Source organism: Heterodontus francisci, chromosome 23 (genome assembly GCF_036365525.1).
Source record: "Heterodontus francisci isolate sHetFra1 chromosome 23, sHetFra1.hap1, whole genome shotgun sequence".
Classification (NCBI taxonomy): Eukaryota; Metazoa; Chordata; class Chondrichthyes; order Heterodontiformes; family Heterodontidae; genus Heterodontus; species Heterodontus francisci.
In genome coordinates, this window is record NC_090393.1 from 34,744,325 (window position 1) to 34,758,456 (window position 14,132).

Below are 14,132 nucleotides of genomic sequence, written 5' to 3' on the forward strand. Positions count from 1 at the left end.
TTCATTTAGAATTTCTTCCTCTTGGCCTTTGTTGGTAACTCAAAATTTTAACCATTTTGCATTTTGTTTTGCTGCACATATGAAATGTTTTAGCACTGTACTTAGATTCACGTTGTTGCCAAAGTTAAGGTACTGAGATACAAATCTCATAAAACATATTGGCACTGCTTTACTGCCAGTTCATAAATCAAGGCTTTGACAGATCACTGCTTTATATTCAATATGCTTTGCATTTTTAAATACATACATGCTTTGATTTTAGATTGGGTTCGCAAGCAGCAAGTTTCCACTGAACTCAGTTGTTAGGTCAGGATATTAAAAAGCTTATAACAGTAACCATGATTTGAACAAACTTAGTTAAATATGCACAATGAAAAATAGGCAGTCTGAGTTCAAACATTTCACCTTAATAAAAAAAGTCAGAAGATGGAGATCAAATTTATTTAACATAGCCTGGTTTACTTTTTACTTACTTAGGCAACATTTACTTTTTCAGCATTATAAGAGACTCATGCAAACTGGTGTTTATACATAATCAATATTATTTCATTTTCTTCAACTCTCTTCCACCAAATTTTTTTCCCAACCCAGAACCTGTTGCAACAATACAGCTTACCTTACCTAATAGCAACCTTCCTCCTTTGTACAGATGGATTATCAGTACTGCTTCAAATTTCTCCTTAAAGATTAAGTCTGAAACTTGGGAGGATGATTTAAAATCGGCAATATCTCTCAGAATACATACATGGCCACTACTTTGGATATATTCGCTACAGGAAAGAAAAATAAAATGAAAGTAAAACTTAATTCACGCAAATATTAAGGCTGTGCTTAATAATGCAAAGAGTTTGTTTATAAATCGTTTTAGCTACATTTCCACATCAAAACATCTTTTAGATTGCAAAATATAAAGAAAACACCAGGAAGAGGACATATGATGAAATAGATTTCATTCGCTCCGTCACATTTCAGCAACATATTTCCGTAGCAAGAACTATACCTTTTCAGATTCAACAATTCAAGGTCTGTGTTTATGCTACAACAGGAAAAACCAAGGGAAGTTCATGTAAGCCGCAGCCACTTGTTTGTTTCTGGGCTTGGATGAAGTTTAAAAGAATTATGACTCACTGGATAAGCACCATGTGGTGGTGTATTGAGCCATAAAGATGAGTCCCACAACTGTGCTGAGTTAGTGGATATATATACAGGAAGTGCTGGAAATACTCAGCAGGTCTGGCAGCATCTGTGGAGAAACAGAGTTAACGTTTCAGGTCTGTACAGACTTGAAACGTTAACTCTGTTTCTCTCTCCGCAGATGCTGCCAGACCTGCTGAGTATTCCCAGCACTTTCTGTTTTTATTTCAGATTTCCAGCATCCGCAGTATTTTGCTTTTATCTGAGTCAGCTGATCTTTGCCATGGCGACAATGCCAGGCAGGCACAGAAGGGTGCTGCCTGGGTCGGAGGTACAGAAGACAACTAGAGACTCCACTTCTGATCACCATCCATAGAACCCAGTTGCACAGCCTGTGTTTATGGGCAGGATCAGACACAGCTTCAATGACCAGGTTCAGGCATGAAGAAGGTGGTTCATTCAGGCAAGTAATCAAGGAACTACCAGAAACCTGTATAACAAGTAGAGGGGAAAAAAAAACTAAAATACATACCTAAGGAAAGGCACAGCAATTAGTCATGGATCTATTTGCACACATTTGGGCTAAAACAGGCAAGGGGAAAGGATATTGGAAAGGGATTCCCAAAGATGTAAAACCTTGGGCTGGATTTTATGCAGCAGGTGAGGCTCCCGGCGCCAGGATGAAAAGTCAGGGAACCCTGCCTCTGCATTTTTTCCATCTCCTGGAGCAATCCTCCAGTCTTCTGGGGTCAAAGATTAAGGAGGCGGGATCCCCGTCCCTTTAAAGATTTAATAGGGATGGGGATCCCACCCCCAAGAGCTGCCAGCCAATCCCAGGGCCAGGCAGCGCAGCATCGGGCACACTACTGGGAGTGGTGACCACTGCCAGTACTATAGAGATGTCAAACCCAGGCCCGGCGCTAGAACCCCAGAACAGAGGTAGGTGAAATGGGGGACTGTGGGATGGGCATCCTCCAAGGGCCACTGTAATGCAGACCCCCACCTGCCAAGAATGAGACATATTAATTTCGCCATATGAATATTGATTTTAAACTGTTGCTGGAGTGAAGTAATGACTTGTTTGAAGATCAATGCTGACCCGTCCTTGGATATTGATGGTGGAGGATTCGAGGATGGCAATGCTATTTATTGAATGTCAAGAAGAGAGGGCAAGGCCTTTTCTCATTGGAGACGTAAAAGGAGCCTTGGTGAGCTGCTCTTTCCTCTTTTAAAGATGGTCCTTAAAACTGACTTCTTTGACCCAAGCTTTTAGTCATTTGCCCTAATACCTTTCTGTGGCTTGGTGCCAAATTTCATTTTCTAACGCTCCTGCAAAGCACCTTGGCATGTATTATGTTAAAGGTGCTAGATAAACACATTATCAAAATAACCTTTCCTAAGGTTATTTCTAAACAAAGATTTGCTGAACTCCAGAGGTGAGGTGAGAATGACAGCCCTTGACATCAAGGAGCCCAAGCAAAACTGGACTCAATGGGGAAGATTTCTGCTTGGCGCCTTTATGGCGCGAATGTTACTTGCCACTTATTAGCCCAAGCCCGAATGCTGTATGCAGGCATGGTAGGCTTCAGAATCTGCAAGTTGAGAATGCAACTGAACACTGCAATCATCTGTGAACATTCCCACTTCTGACCTTATGATAAAGGTGAGGTCATTGATGAAGTAGCTGAAGATGGTTGGGTCTAGGACATTATCCTAAGAAACTCTTGCAACGAAAATCTGGAGCTGAGATGATTGGCCTCCAACAACCACAACCTATTGTGCTCAGTATGACTCCAACCACTGGACAGTATTCCCCGATTCCCACTGACTTCAACTTTATGTGGGCTCATTTGACGCTACACTCGGGCATATGCTGCCTTGATAACACTCTCACCTTGTCTCTGAAATTTAGCTCTTTTATCCACTTTCGAACCAAGGCTATAATGAGGTTTGCAGCTGAGAGGTCCTGGTGGAACCCAAGCTAAGCATCAGTGAGCAGGTTATTGGTGAGCAAGTGTCACTTGGTAGCATTGTTGACAGCACTTACCATTACTTTGCTGCTGATTTTGAGAGTAGGCTGACGGGGCAATAATTGGTTCAATTGGGTTTATTCTGTTTTGTGTGGACAGGATATACCTGGGCTATTTGGCACTTTGTTGGATTTTTTCCCCCCTAAACTATACTTTATTCCTAAAATTTGTCAAACTACAAAACATAACAGTTCAAAGTGGACATTACATAAAGTGCAATACAGTTCAACTTTTATTACAGTACGTGGCACTCTGTAGGTGTAGTGAGGCACCTCAATTACAGGTTACATTTACAATATACATTTCATGTGAAACATACAGTCCGAGGGCATTTTTACATGGTTTCCAGCCCCTTGGCGTACTATGACAGATGGGCCTTAGACAATGGTCTTTCCCCACTGAGCCTTTGCAGCAGCTGCCCCAAGCTTTAGTGCATTCCTCAACACATAGCCCTGGGCCTTGGAATGTGCCAGTCTGTAACACTCAGTCATGGACATCTCTTTGCACTGGAAGACCAACAAGTTTCAGTCAGACCAAAGAGCATCTTTCAACGAGGTGATGGTCCTCCAGCAGCACTTGATGCTTCTCTCAATGTGCGTCCCTGGGAACAGCCCGTAGAGCACAAAGTCCTGCATTATAGAGCTGCTTGGTATGATCATCAACAAAATCCATTGCATCTCTTTCCAAACCTTTTATGCGAAGGCACATTCCAGAAGGAGATGGGCAATGGTCTCTTCCCCATCGCAGCCGCCTTGAGGACAGTGTGCAATAGTACCCAGATTCTGGGTGTGCATGACGGATCTGACGAGGCAGTGCCTTTTCACCACCAGTCAAGCTATGTCTTGGTGCTTGTTGGAAATTTCTGGCGGAGGCGTTCTACCAAATGACTGAGTCTGCTCAGGGAACCATCCAACAGGATCCACATCTCCTTTTCCTATAGGGCCTTGACGGCATTACATGTGGACCACTGCCTGATGGACATGAGGTCAAAGGTGTTTTTCTGTACAAACTTTTCCACAAGGGACAGGTGGTATGGCGCAGTTCAACTGAACAAAGCGTCCCATGGCTTCACAACGCCAGGGACACATAGAACCTCAGAATATGGTGACACTTGGTGCTTGCATACCGAAGGTCTATGCACAGCATGATGCAGCCATACACAAAGGTGGCCATCAGAATGAGAATTACATTGGGTACATTTTCCCCCTCCCTCTTCTTGAGGTTTGTACATCGTGTCCCTGCAGACATGGTCCATTTTCGATCTCCAGATAAAGTGGAAGATGGCTCAGGTGCAGGAGCAGGGTACGGGCCAGACCTATATACGTGCAGCAACACCAAGAGCATCTCACACCTGATGACCATAATGGAGAGGTAGTGTCACTTTGTTTGGTGGAATCCGGTGTTGTCGGTGTACTGGAACAGCTTGATGAAAGATGCCACCAGTTTTGTAGCACAATGCTGCAGTACTACAATCAGGATGTTGGTGGGCCCACAGCCTTTATTGTATTCAGTGCACTCAACCATTTCTTGATATGAGTGAATTGAATTGGCTTAAGACCAGCTTCTGTTATGGTGGGAACTTCAGGAGGAGGCCGAGATGGATCATCCAGACGTTATGAAAGCAGCTATATAATTGAAGGTTCTTCCCTTTTATTTAAATTTGCTGACATCACCCCACTCTTCAAACAAATAACCTTTGACCCCACTGTCCTTGCAAACTACCACTCCATCTCCAATTTCCCTTTCCTCTCCAAAGTCTTTGAATGTGTTGTTGCCTCTCAAATCCATGCCCATCTTTTCGGAATTCCATGTTTGAATCCCTCCAATCAGATTTCTGCTCGAGACAGTACCAAAACGGCTCTAATCAAAGTCACAATTGGCATTCTGTCATTATGACGAACGTACACTTACACTCCTCGTACTTCTTGACCCGTCTGCAGCCTTTGACATGGTTGACCAAACCATCCTACTCCATCACCCAGCTGGGTGGGACTGTACTTGTCTGATTTCATTCTTATCTAAGCATAGCCAGTGAATTATCTACAATGGCTTCTCTTCCTGCTCCAGCACTGTTATCGCTGGTGTCCCCCAGGGCTCTATCCTTGGCCCCCTCCTATTTCTCATCTGCATTGTTGCCCCTCAGCGACATCATTTCAAAACACAGTGCCAGTTTCCACATTATATTTGACCCTGAGATGAGCTCCTACCCCCACATATCCATGCCATCACCAAGACTGCCTATTTCTGTGTACATTACCCAACTCCACCCCGCCTCAGCTCATCTGTTGCTAAAACCCTCACCCATGCCTGTTACCTCTAGACTTGAATATTCCAACACACTCCTGGCTGGCCTCCCATGTTCTATCCTCCATAAACTTGAGATCATCCAAAACTCTGCTGCCCATATCCCAACTCACATCAAGTCCCCTTCACCTATCACCCTTGTGCTCACTGACCTACATTGGTTGCCATTTAAGCAATGCCTTGATTTTAAAACTCTCATCCTGGTTTTCAAATACCTCCATGGCCTCACCCCAACACCCACCCCCATCTGTATAATCGCTTCCAGCCCCACAAGCTTCAGATATCTGCAGTTCTCAAATTCTGGCCTCTTGAGCATCCCTGATTTTAATTGCACCGCCTTTGGTGGCCGTACCTTCAGCTGCCAAGGCCCTAACCTCAAACTCCTTCCCCAAACCTTTCTGCCTCTCTTTCCTCTTTTAAAAGATGCTCCTTAAAACCGAGGTGTTTGACCAATCTTTTGTTCATTTGCCTTAATATCTTTCTATGGCTTGGTGTCAAATTTCATTTTCGAACGCTCCTTCCTGTGAAGCAGCTTGGCATGTGTTATTACATTAAAGGCGCTATATAAACATAAGTTATCAAAATAACCTTTCCTAAGGTTATTTCTAAACAAAGATTTGCTGAACTCCAGGGGTGAGGTGAGAGTGACTGCCCTTGACATCAAGGCAACACTTGACTGAGTATGGCATCAAGGAGCCCTAGCAAAACTGGAGTCAATGGGAATCAGGGGGAAAACTCTCCACTGGTTGGAATCATACCTAGCACAAAGGAAGATGGTTGTGGTTGTTGTCAGTCAACCATCTCAGCTCCAGGACATCACTGCAGGAGTTCCTCAGGGTGGTGTCCTAGGCCCAACCATCATCAGCTGCTTCATCAATGACCTTCCCTCCATCATAAAGTCAGAAGTGAGGATGTTCGCTGATGACTGCACAATGTTCAGCACCTTTCATGACTCCTCAAATACCGAAGCAGCCCACGTCCATACGCAGCAAGACTTGGACAGGTCAGAAGCTGGGAATTCTGCGGTCTCTCCACCATCTACAAGGCACAAGTCAGGAGTGTGATGGAATACTCTCCACTTGTTTGGATGAGTGTAGCTCCAACAACACTCGAGAAGCTCGACACCATCCAGAACAAAGTAGCCCGCTTGATTGGCACCCCATTCAAAATTCACTCCCTCCACCACAGACGCACAATTGCAGCAGTGTCTACCATCTACAAGATGCACTGCAGCAACTCACTAAGGCTTCTTTGATAGCACATTTCAAACCCGCGACATCTACCACCTAGAAAAGGACAAGGGCAGCAGCTGCATGCCCCTCCAAGCCACACACTTGGAACTATATCGGCATTCCTTCACTGTTAAAACCCTGGAACTCCCTTCCCAACAGCCCTACAGTACCTACACCCCAAGGACTGCAGTGGTTCAAGAAGACAGCTCACCAGCACCTTCTCAAGGGCAATTGGGGATGGGTAATAAATACTGGCCTAGCCAGCGACCCCCACAACCCATGAATGAATTTTTAAAAAAGCCATGATTGAATGCTTCTCCTACCTGGAGGAAAAGTTAATATCGTCACATAAACCACTCTGCTGCTTTCATAACTTTGAACAGAGTGCGCTGTATGGCCTTTTTAAAAATAAAAGTCGCTTGTTGGACTGTGGGCAAGGCCACAATTATTGCCTCTCCCTAGTCGTCCTGGGATGGTGTGCCTTCTCCTTGAATTGCTGCAGTATTTGCAGTGATGGCGTTCGGCACAGAACGCCAAGATATCAACACAGCAATCTGCAATAGATGTGCAACTCAGGATGGCATGTGACTTTGAGGGGAAATTGAGGTAGATGTTGGTGTTCCCATATTCATCCCTCATTATAACTAGAGAGACAGTGTCGAAACAAGTTGCAATTTCTAGCCATAAGTTCTGGAATTGGACATTAAAGATGAGCTAGTCTGTAGTTTACTAGCAAATGTTGGTCTAACCCTAAATGGATACAATGTATTTGTTGGGACAATTTAGCTACACAGCATAGAAATGAGACAACATAATTCTCTGGAGTTAGATCAATGATTTGATGACAATACATTTCAACAATGAATGACTAACACTAGGTGGTTGAAAGCTTGTGTGTGGAATTTTAATTCACGAGTGACAGTGTAAACTTATGATTCATAAAATTCAGACATTTAACTCAGCGCCCTGCTGTGAAGTGATCTGCCAATAGGAATAGGAACACGTCTCCTGTCCTATGTGATATTTAATGTCTACTTGAACCAAGTCTGAATTGAAGCGTAAATTGAGTTTGAGACTACCGTGCACTCAAAAAGAAATGTTTCACATCAGAACCTGCAAAAATCCTTGGCAGAAAGAGGACTGCCTGTTGTGCATAGCCTGAAATAAGCATAAACTAACTGAAATATAGTTGAAAATCAGTCTGTTCTTGGTTTTATATGAAATGATTGAAACTATAATTAGTGTCTTTAATGTAGAAACGCAAGTCCAGTTGCTTCATAGGAGCATTATCAGGCAAAATTGACAGCAAGCCAAAGCAGACATTAGCAGGCATGACTAAAACTTGGATCAAAGTGGTAGGGTTTAAAAGAGCATTTTGAAGGTGGTCAGTGAGGTTGAGAGGTGCAAAAAAGAGAATTCCAGAGCTTTGGGTCTAGACGACTGAATGCATGACCTTTAATAATAAGGCGAAGGGAGCATGAGGAATCACAAGAGGTCAGAGTTGGAAGACCAGAATTCATGGAGGATTATAAAGCTGGAAGAAGTTACAGAAATTGGCAGGGAGGGGAGAAGCCATGATGGGATTTGAAATTACAATGTTTTTTGCTCTTCTCAATGTTTAACTGGAGGAAATTGTGGCTCATCTAGGACTGGATATTGAATTAGCAAGCTGACAATACAGAGGCAGTGGAAAAATCAAGAAAGGTGATGGTGAGATGAAGCTGCGTGTTGTCAGCGTACATATGGAACCTGATGCCACATCTTTGGATAATGAGTGGTGGCATTAGATAAGGAATAGGAAGGGGCCAAGGATAAATCCTTTGGGGTCTCCAGAGGTAATGGTGCAGGGGTGGAAGGAGATCCCACTGCTCGAGATGCTCTGGCTACAATTGAATAGTTAAGAGTGAAATGAAGTAAGGGCAATCCCACTCAGCAGAACACTGGGGGAAAGACATTGGAGGATAGCGTGCTTGACCACGTCAAAGGCTGAAGAGTGGTCAAGAAGGACAAGGAAGCGTAGTACATCACTGTTACAATCTCAGAGGATGCCACTGAGGAGGGCCATTTCAGCACTGGGACAGAGGTACAAAACTGATTGGAGCTATTGAAACATGGAGTTCCAGGAAAGATAAGCACAGCCTTCGGAAGCAACAACACATTCATGGAATTTGGAGAGGAAATGGCGGTTGGAGATGGGGCAGTAAGTTGCAAAGACAGAGGTCAAGAGTGGACTTAGTGAAGATAGGGGCCATACCTGGGAAACGACCAGAGTAGGAAAGAGGAAGGGTTCTTTTTTAAACTGGAGACAAGAGCATCAAAGGCAAAGATGAGGATGTGACTGAGCAGATCGACAGCTATGAAAGTTTTATGGTGAATAAAGAGTTAAAACGGGCATCTGTAAGGCACTGTGGGCCATCAGCAGAATTGCAATCCACCACAATCTGTGACCTCATTGCCTAGCATATTCCTCACTCTACCATTAGATCAACCATAGTTCAATGCAGAACAGCATGCCAAGAGCAGAAACAGGCATACCTAAAGTTGAGGTGCAACCTGGTGAAGCTACAGCACAGGATGCCATATGCATGCTGAACAGTGGAAGTAGCATGCGCAAAAACAGAGCTAAGTGGTCCCACAAGCAATAGATCCAATCAAAGCTCAGCAGTCCTGCCAAATCCAATTATGAATGGTGGTGGACAATATTCAAGAGGTTCAACACCATCCAGGAAAAGCAGCCCACTTGACTGGCACCCAATCCACCACCTTAAATATTCAACCCCTTTACCATCAGCACACCGCGGCTACAGTTTTTAAACCATCTACAAGACACACTGCAGCAACTTGCAAACGCTTCTTCAACATCACCCTCCAAAACCTCTACTGCCTAGAATAGGGTCAGCAGGCGCATGGGAACACCATCCTCTGCAAGTTCCCCCCAAGTCATACACCACCCTGACTTGGAAATATATCACTGTTCCTTTATTTTGACTGGGTCAAAATCCTGGAACACTCTACCTAACAGCACTGTGGGTGAACCTTCAGCACACAGACTGCAGTGGTTTAAGAAGGCAGACCACCACCATCTTTTCAAGGGCAAATAGGGATGACCACTAAATGCTGATCTTACCAGAGATGCCCACATCCTGTGAATGAATTTTTTAAAAAGATGATTGCAAGTTTAAAAGTGAAGTTATAAGTTAAAGAAGTTTTTCCTCAGGCAGATGCAGAATGAAGTGGGGTTGGTAGCATGATGTGAGTGGGGAGAGATGTAAGGAAGTGATCAGAGATGGTCTTATCTGTGATTGAAATGGCAGGGATAGAGCAGTTTCTGCCGAAAAACACCTTTGACCACCAATCCATCAGGCAGTGGTCTGCACGGAATGTCCTCAAAGCCCTACGGGAAAAGGAGATGGTGGATCCTGTCGGATGGTACCCTGAGCAGACCGCCAAGGTCATTTGGCAGAATGCCTCGTCACCATAACTTTCAAACAAGCACCAAGACGTAGCTTGGCTGGTGGTGAGAAGAGCCCTCCCCGTCAGATCCTTCCTGCACGCCCGAAGTCTCACTCCCTCTGCACAATGCCCTCGAGGTGGCTGTGGTGGGGAAGAGACGGTTGCCCACCTCCTTCTGGAATGTGTCTTTGCAAAACAGGTGTGGAAAGAGATGCAGTGGTTTTTGTCGAGGTTCATCTCAAGCAGCTCTGTAACACAGGAATCTGTGCTCTACGGGCTGTTCCAAGGGATGCACACCGAGTCAAACATCAACTGGTGCTGGAGGACTATCAATTCGGTGAAAGACGCTCTTTGGTCTGCCCGGAACTTGCTGGTCGTCCTGTGAAAAGAGTTGTCCACGACCGAATGTTGCAGACTGGCACATTCTAAGGTCCAGGACTACGTGCTGAGGGACGCACTAAAGCTTGGGGCAGCTGCAGCAAAGGCTCAATGGGGAAAAACCACTGTGTAAGGTCCCCCCAACAAGCTGAATGGAGGAGCTGGATCCATAGAAAACCCCTTGAACTGTATCAGGAAAATTTTCATTTGCTGTAAAATGTATATGGTATGAAAAATGAAATGGAAGGGTTGTGAGGCAACTCACTCCTGCATTGAAGGAAACTGACCTCCTTTGCACTGTTTGTATTTTTTTGACTTGGTGCTGTTTGGAACAGTTTTGTCATGTATTTTTTTTTTAACAGATTTTTATGAATAAAGTATATTTTGGAAATAAAAAAGGGGTAGAGGGGCAATGGTAATGAAAAGGGGGTAGTTATGAATATGGGCAGAAGAGTTTACATGATGAAGAGGTTAGAGGGGGCAGAGAGTAGTGAAATTTGAGGAGTGAGGGCAAGGTGAGTTAAAATGGAGACTGACTCATTTTCTGCAATTTCACTCAGTGCAGAGGCTGTGGGAGGAAATCAGCAAGGATATCTCAATGAGAAATTCAGGGGATGGGGACAACGAAGACAGAGGATTTAGAGAAGTGAGACAGGTAAACAAGATGAGGTGCCAAGAGATAGTACCAGAGGAGTAGGGGGAAAGGACCAAGGTGTGCTAAGGGCCACGCCACATCCGTTTGGATTGAACAATTGGTGGCAAGAGGCAAAGAGATTTCTGTAAGGAGCAATTTAATGAAATCATTCACAATAAGATCATGGTGACAAGGGCCGTGTTCTCGAGTGAATTCTGAAGGGAAGTGCAGAAAAGCACGCTATATGGGGTATTTGAAAAATCCTAAATTTTGGATTATATACCCCACCAAGCTGAACTGAGGGGCTGGATCCATGGGAAACCCCTCGAACTGTATCGGGAAAATTTTGTGTGCTGTAAATATAAAAATGTATATGGCATGACAATGAAATGGAAGGGTTGTGAGGCAACTCATGATTGTATTGAAGGAAACTGATCATCTTTGCACTGTTTGTATTTTTTGACTTGATGTTGTTTTAAACTGTTTGGGAATGTAATTTTTACAGATTTTTATGAATAAAGTATATTTTGGAAAAAAATATATATACAGGAAATCCAGTTTGGACTCTGTTGCATCGGAAATAGCCCAGTCAATGGCCCGAGACATGTCCCAGCTTAAAAAAAAACTAAAACCTTTTCGAGACTGGCCGGCGGCACGTCAGCAAGCCTCACCTTATTCTTCGAGCTGTTGTCCTGTTGCCAGTCGGAGGGCTAAGGCAGGCGAGAAAGAGCAATTTCATCCCGAGCTGCTGATTAAAACTACGCAGGCAGCAAATCACCCACCCGTCCAACCTGGCAGATTACATGTCAGCACAGCAGAGCCGGGCCCACTGGCTGCCTACCCACCCCCACCCCGGCCAATCCTCCAGGTTAGGCGCGGACACGGGATTCCAAATCCTGTTTGACGGCCGCACAAGATCGAGAACCCCAATCAGAGCAGCGAGTCAGGCATGGTAGGGCGCAACCAGAGTAAATAAATTCAACAGGGCCCCGCATTCTGGCTCTGTGCCAGTGACGAGATTGACAGCCAAATTGTCCAATTGGAGCCGGGGTTGCTGTTGAGCTGCATGTCGATTGGGTAATCCCACCCCTCGGGGTTCTGGCCAATGGGCGCAGGCCGGAGGGGACGTTCGCCTTGTCACGGTTGCTGAGACGAGGGGTCATGACCCCCCAGGCCGGGTGTTCTGGTTGCTAGTGGCCGGTAGCCAGGCCGGGTGGAGGGGATGTTTGTTCAGGATGACGATGTGCTTTTTTAATTACAGCTAGAACCGGTCAGCCTGCGGGTTAAGGCCCCTTACGGTTACGGAGTTACTTTTCTGTGAAAAAGAAGTTTTAACTATGGAAAGCCATCAGGATGATGAAAGGAGTCCTCTGCTCCCGGACAACCGGGCGGCCGCGAAGCCGATGGCTTCTGCCTTCCAGGGCAGGCGGTTGGCCTGCGCTGCCGTGCTGGTTACCGAGTCTCTGGAAAGAGTGGCGTTTTATGGCATCACTTGCGGCCTGGTACTTTTCCTCAACAGCGAACCCTACGACTGGCTGGGACCGCAGTCGAGTCAGACTCTGCTGCTTTTCATGGGGATCAGTTACTTCGTCTCCCCGTTTGGAGGCTGGCTGGCCGACGCCTGTCTGGGCAGGTTCCCCACCATCCTCCTGAGTATGATCCTCTACTTGGCCGGGATGATGCTTTTCCCTTTTATTTCATGGGATCGGTCTCGCCGTCACCTCTGTGGAGAACTGCAACTCTATCCCATCCTGGACCCCCAGTGCATCAATAACAGCTCCAGTGCTTGTTCACTTCACCGGAATAGTTATTGCACACCGGCCATCTATTGTGGTCTAGTGCTCGTCGCCCTCGGTGTGGGATCTGTGAAGGCAAATATAACTCCCTTTGGTGCTGATCAGGTACAGTACTTTTCAGGATTTCTGGAGTAGAGCTAAGTTGCGCAAAATGCTTCAACAATGTCATTCTCACTATTTGCATTGTAACTTTTGATTTAAAAAAGCCCCTCTTGTGCACTGTAGTGTGGAAGTGTCTGCTTGCCAAAACAAGGAAGACAAGCCAAGCCGTTAGGGTGTTCAGTGAGTTGCAGCTGCCATGGCCTTTCTAACTGCATGGCATTTATGGATGTCTCTCCCCTCCCCGCCCCCAAACATAATTTTGTTTTCAAATGATAGTAACTTTCAATACGGAATTGGCCAGATGATGAAAAGGAACTCCGATACAAATTATTTACGTTAACACTGACTTCAATTATAGACTTGTTAACTTTGGAAACTAACTAACAATGTATTTTTTTTAGTTAAAAAGAGCATTGTTTTCAGGTGATGTGTTTGATTGGCCTATTGTTTTGTTTGGCGCCAGGAGCCAAGAAAAGTGTCACTTTGTCAGGTCATGTACATGCAACCAGCATACATCAGCACAATAGTTTCACAAACCTTGTCTTACTGTTTTTTTTTATGAAGACTGCTTCTCACTAAGAAAGCAAGAATTCTACTCTTGAGATTTTCGACCAAATATTTTGTGTCCTTTTTTCTAAAAAAAAACTTTTCTTTTTTAAAAACTTGAGTTGTAACTTTCGGCTGATATTGAGACTTGAATTGTACATCTCACTACTTTGGCAAAGATGTTTGGGGGAAAAAAGTATTTTGCTAGTAACTCACAATTGCCTTATGTGAATTGTATTGATTTTGTTCTAGATATCCGAGGCATTTTATAAATGCTGTTTAAGTAATGTTTAGCAGTTACATATGTAAAAGGACAGAAAAAAATAAGGTGGCCCATCCAGGCATGGTATAATTCTGCACACCATCACTATGTCTCTCCCCTATCTCAACCCTCCCATTTTATCCATAGATGTTAGCTGATGCAAAATGTATACAAATGTAGCAAAACATTCCAAATATAAATTGTAACTTATTGCCTCTAATTTAAATCTGAATCAAGCATTCAACAATCCACTGATTTTCC

The 14,132-nt window shown here is 44.6% G+C and overlaps 2 protein-coding genes across 4 annotated transcripts in view; one reads left to right on the forward strand and one right to left on the reverse strand.

Moving 5' to 3' along the window:
- Nucleotides 1-12,165, reverse strand: part of glt1d1 (glycosyltransferase 1 domain containing 1) — a 107,331-nt gene extending 95,166 nt beyond the window's left edge. For all 3 annotated transcript variants that reach the window (XM_068055067.1, XM_068055066.1, XM_068055065.1), the window contains exons 1-2: nt 11,837-12,165; nt 622-770 (exon numbers count right to left, since the gene is read on the reverse strand). In XM_068055067.1, coding sequence (XP_067911168.1) covers nt 622-770; nt 11,837-11,904 — 217 coding nt within the window. In that variant the 5' untranslated portion in view covers nt 11,905-12,165. The remainder of the gene's footprint in view (nt 1-621; nt 771-11,836) is intronic.
- A 130-nt stretch (nt 12,166-12,295) lies between these two features.
- Nucleotides 12,296-14,132, forward strand: part of slc15a4 (solute carrier family 15 member 4) — a 79,399-nt gene continuing 77,562 nt past the window's right edge. The window contains exon 1 of the mRNA XM_068055064.1: nt 12,296-13,066. Within this exon, the coding sequence (XP_067911165.1) occupies nt 12,503-13,066 (564 nt within the window). The 5' untranslated portion in view covers nt 12,296-12,502. The remainder of the gene's footprint in view (nt 13,067-14,132) is intronic.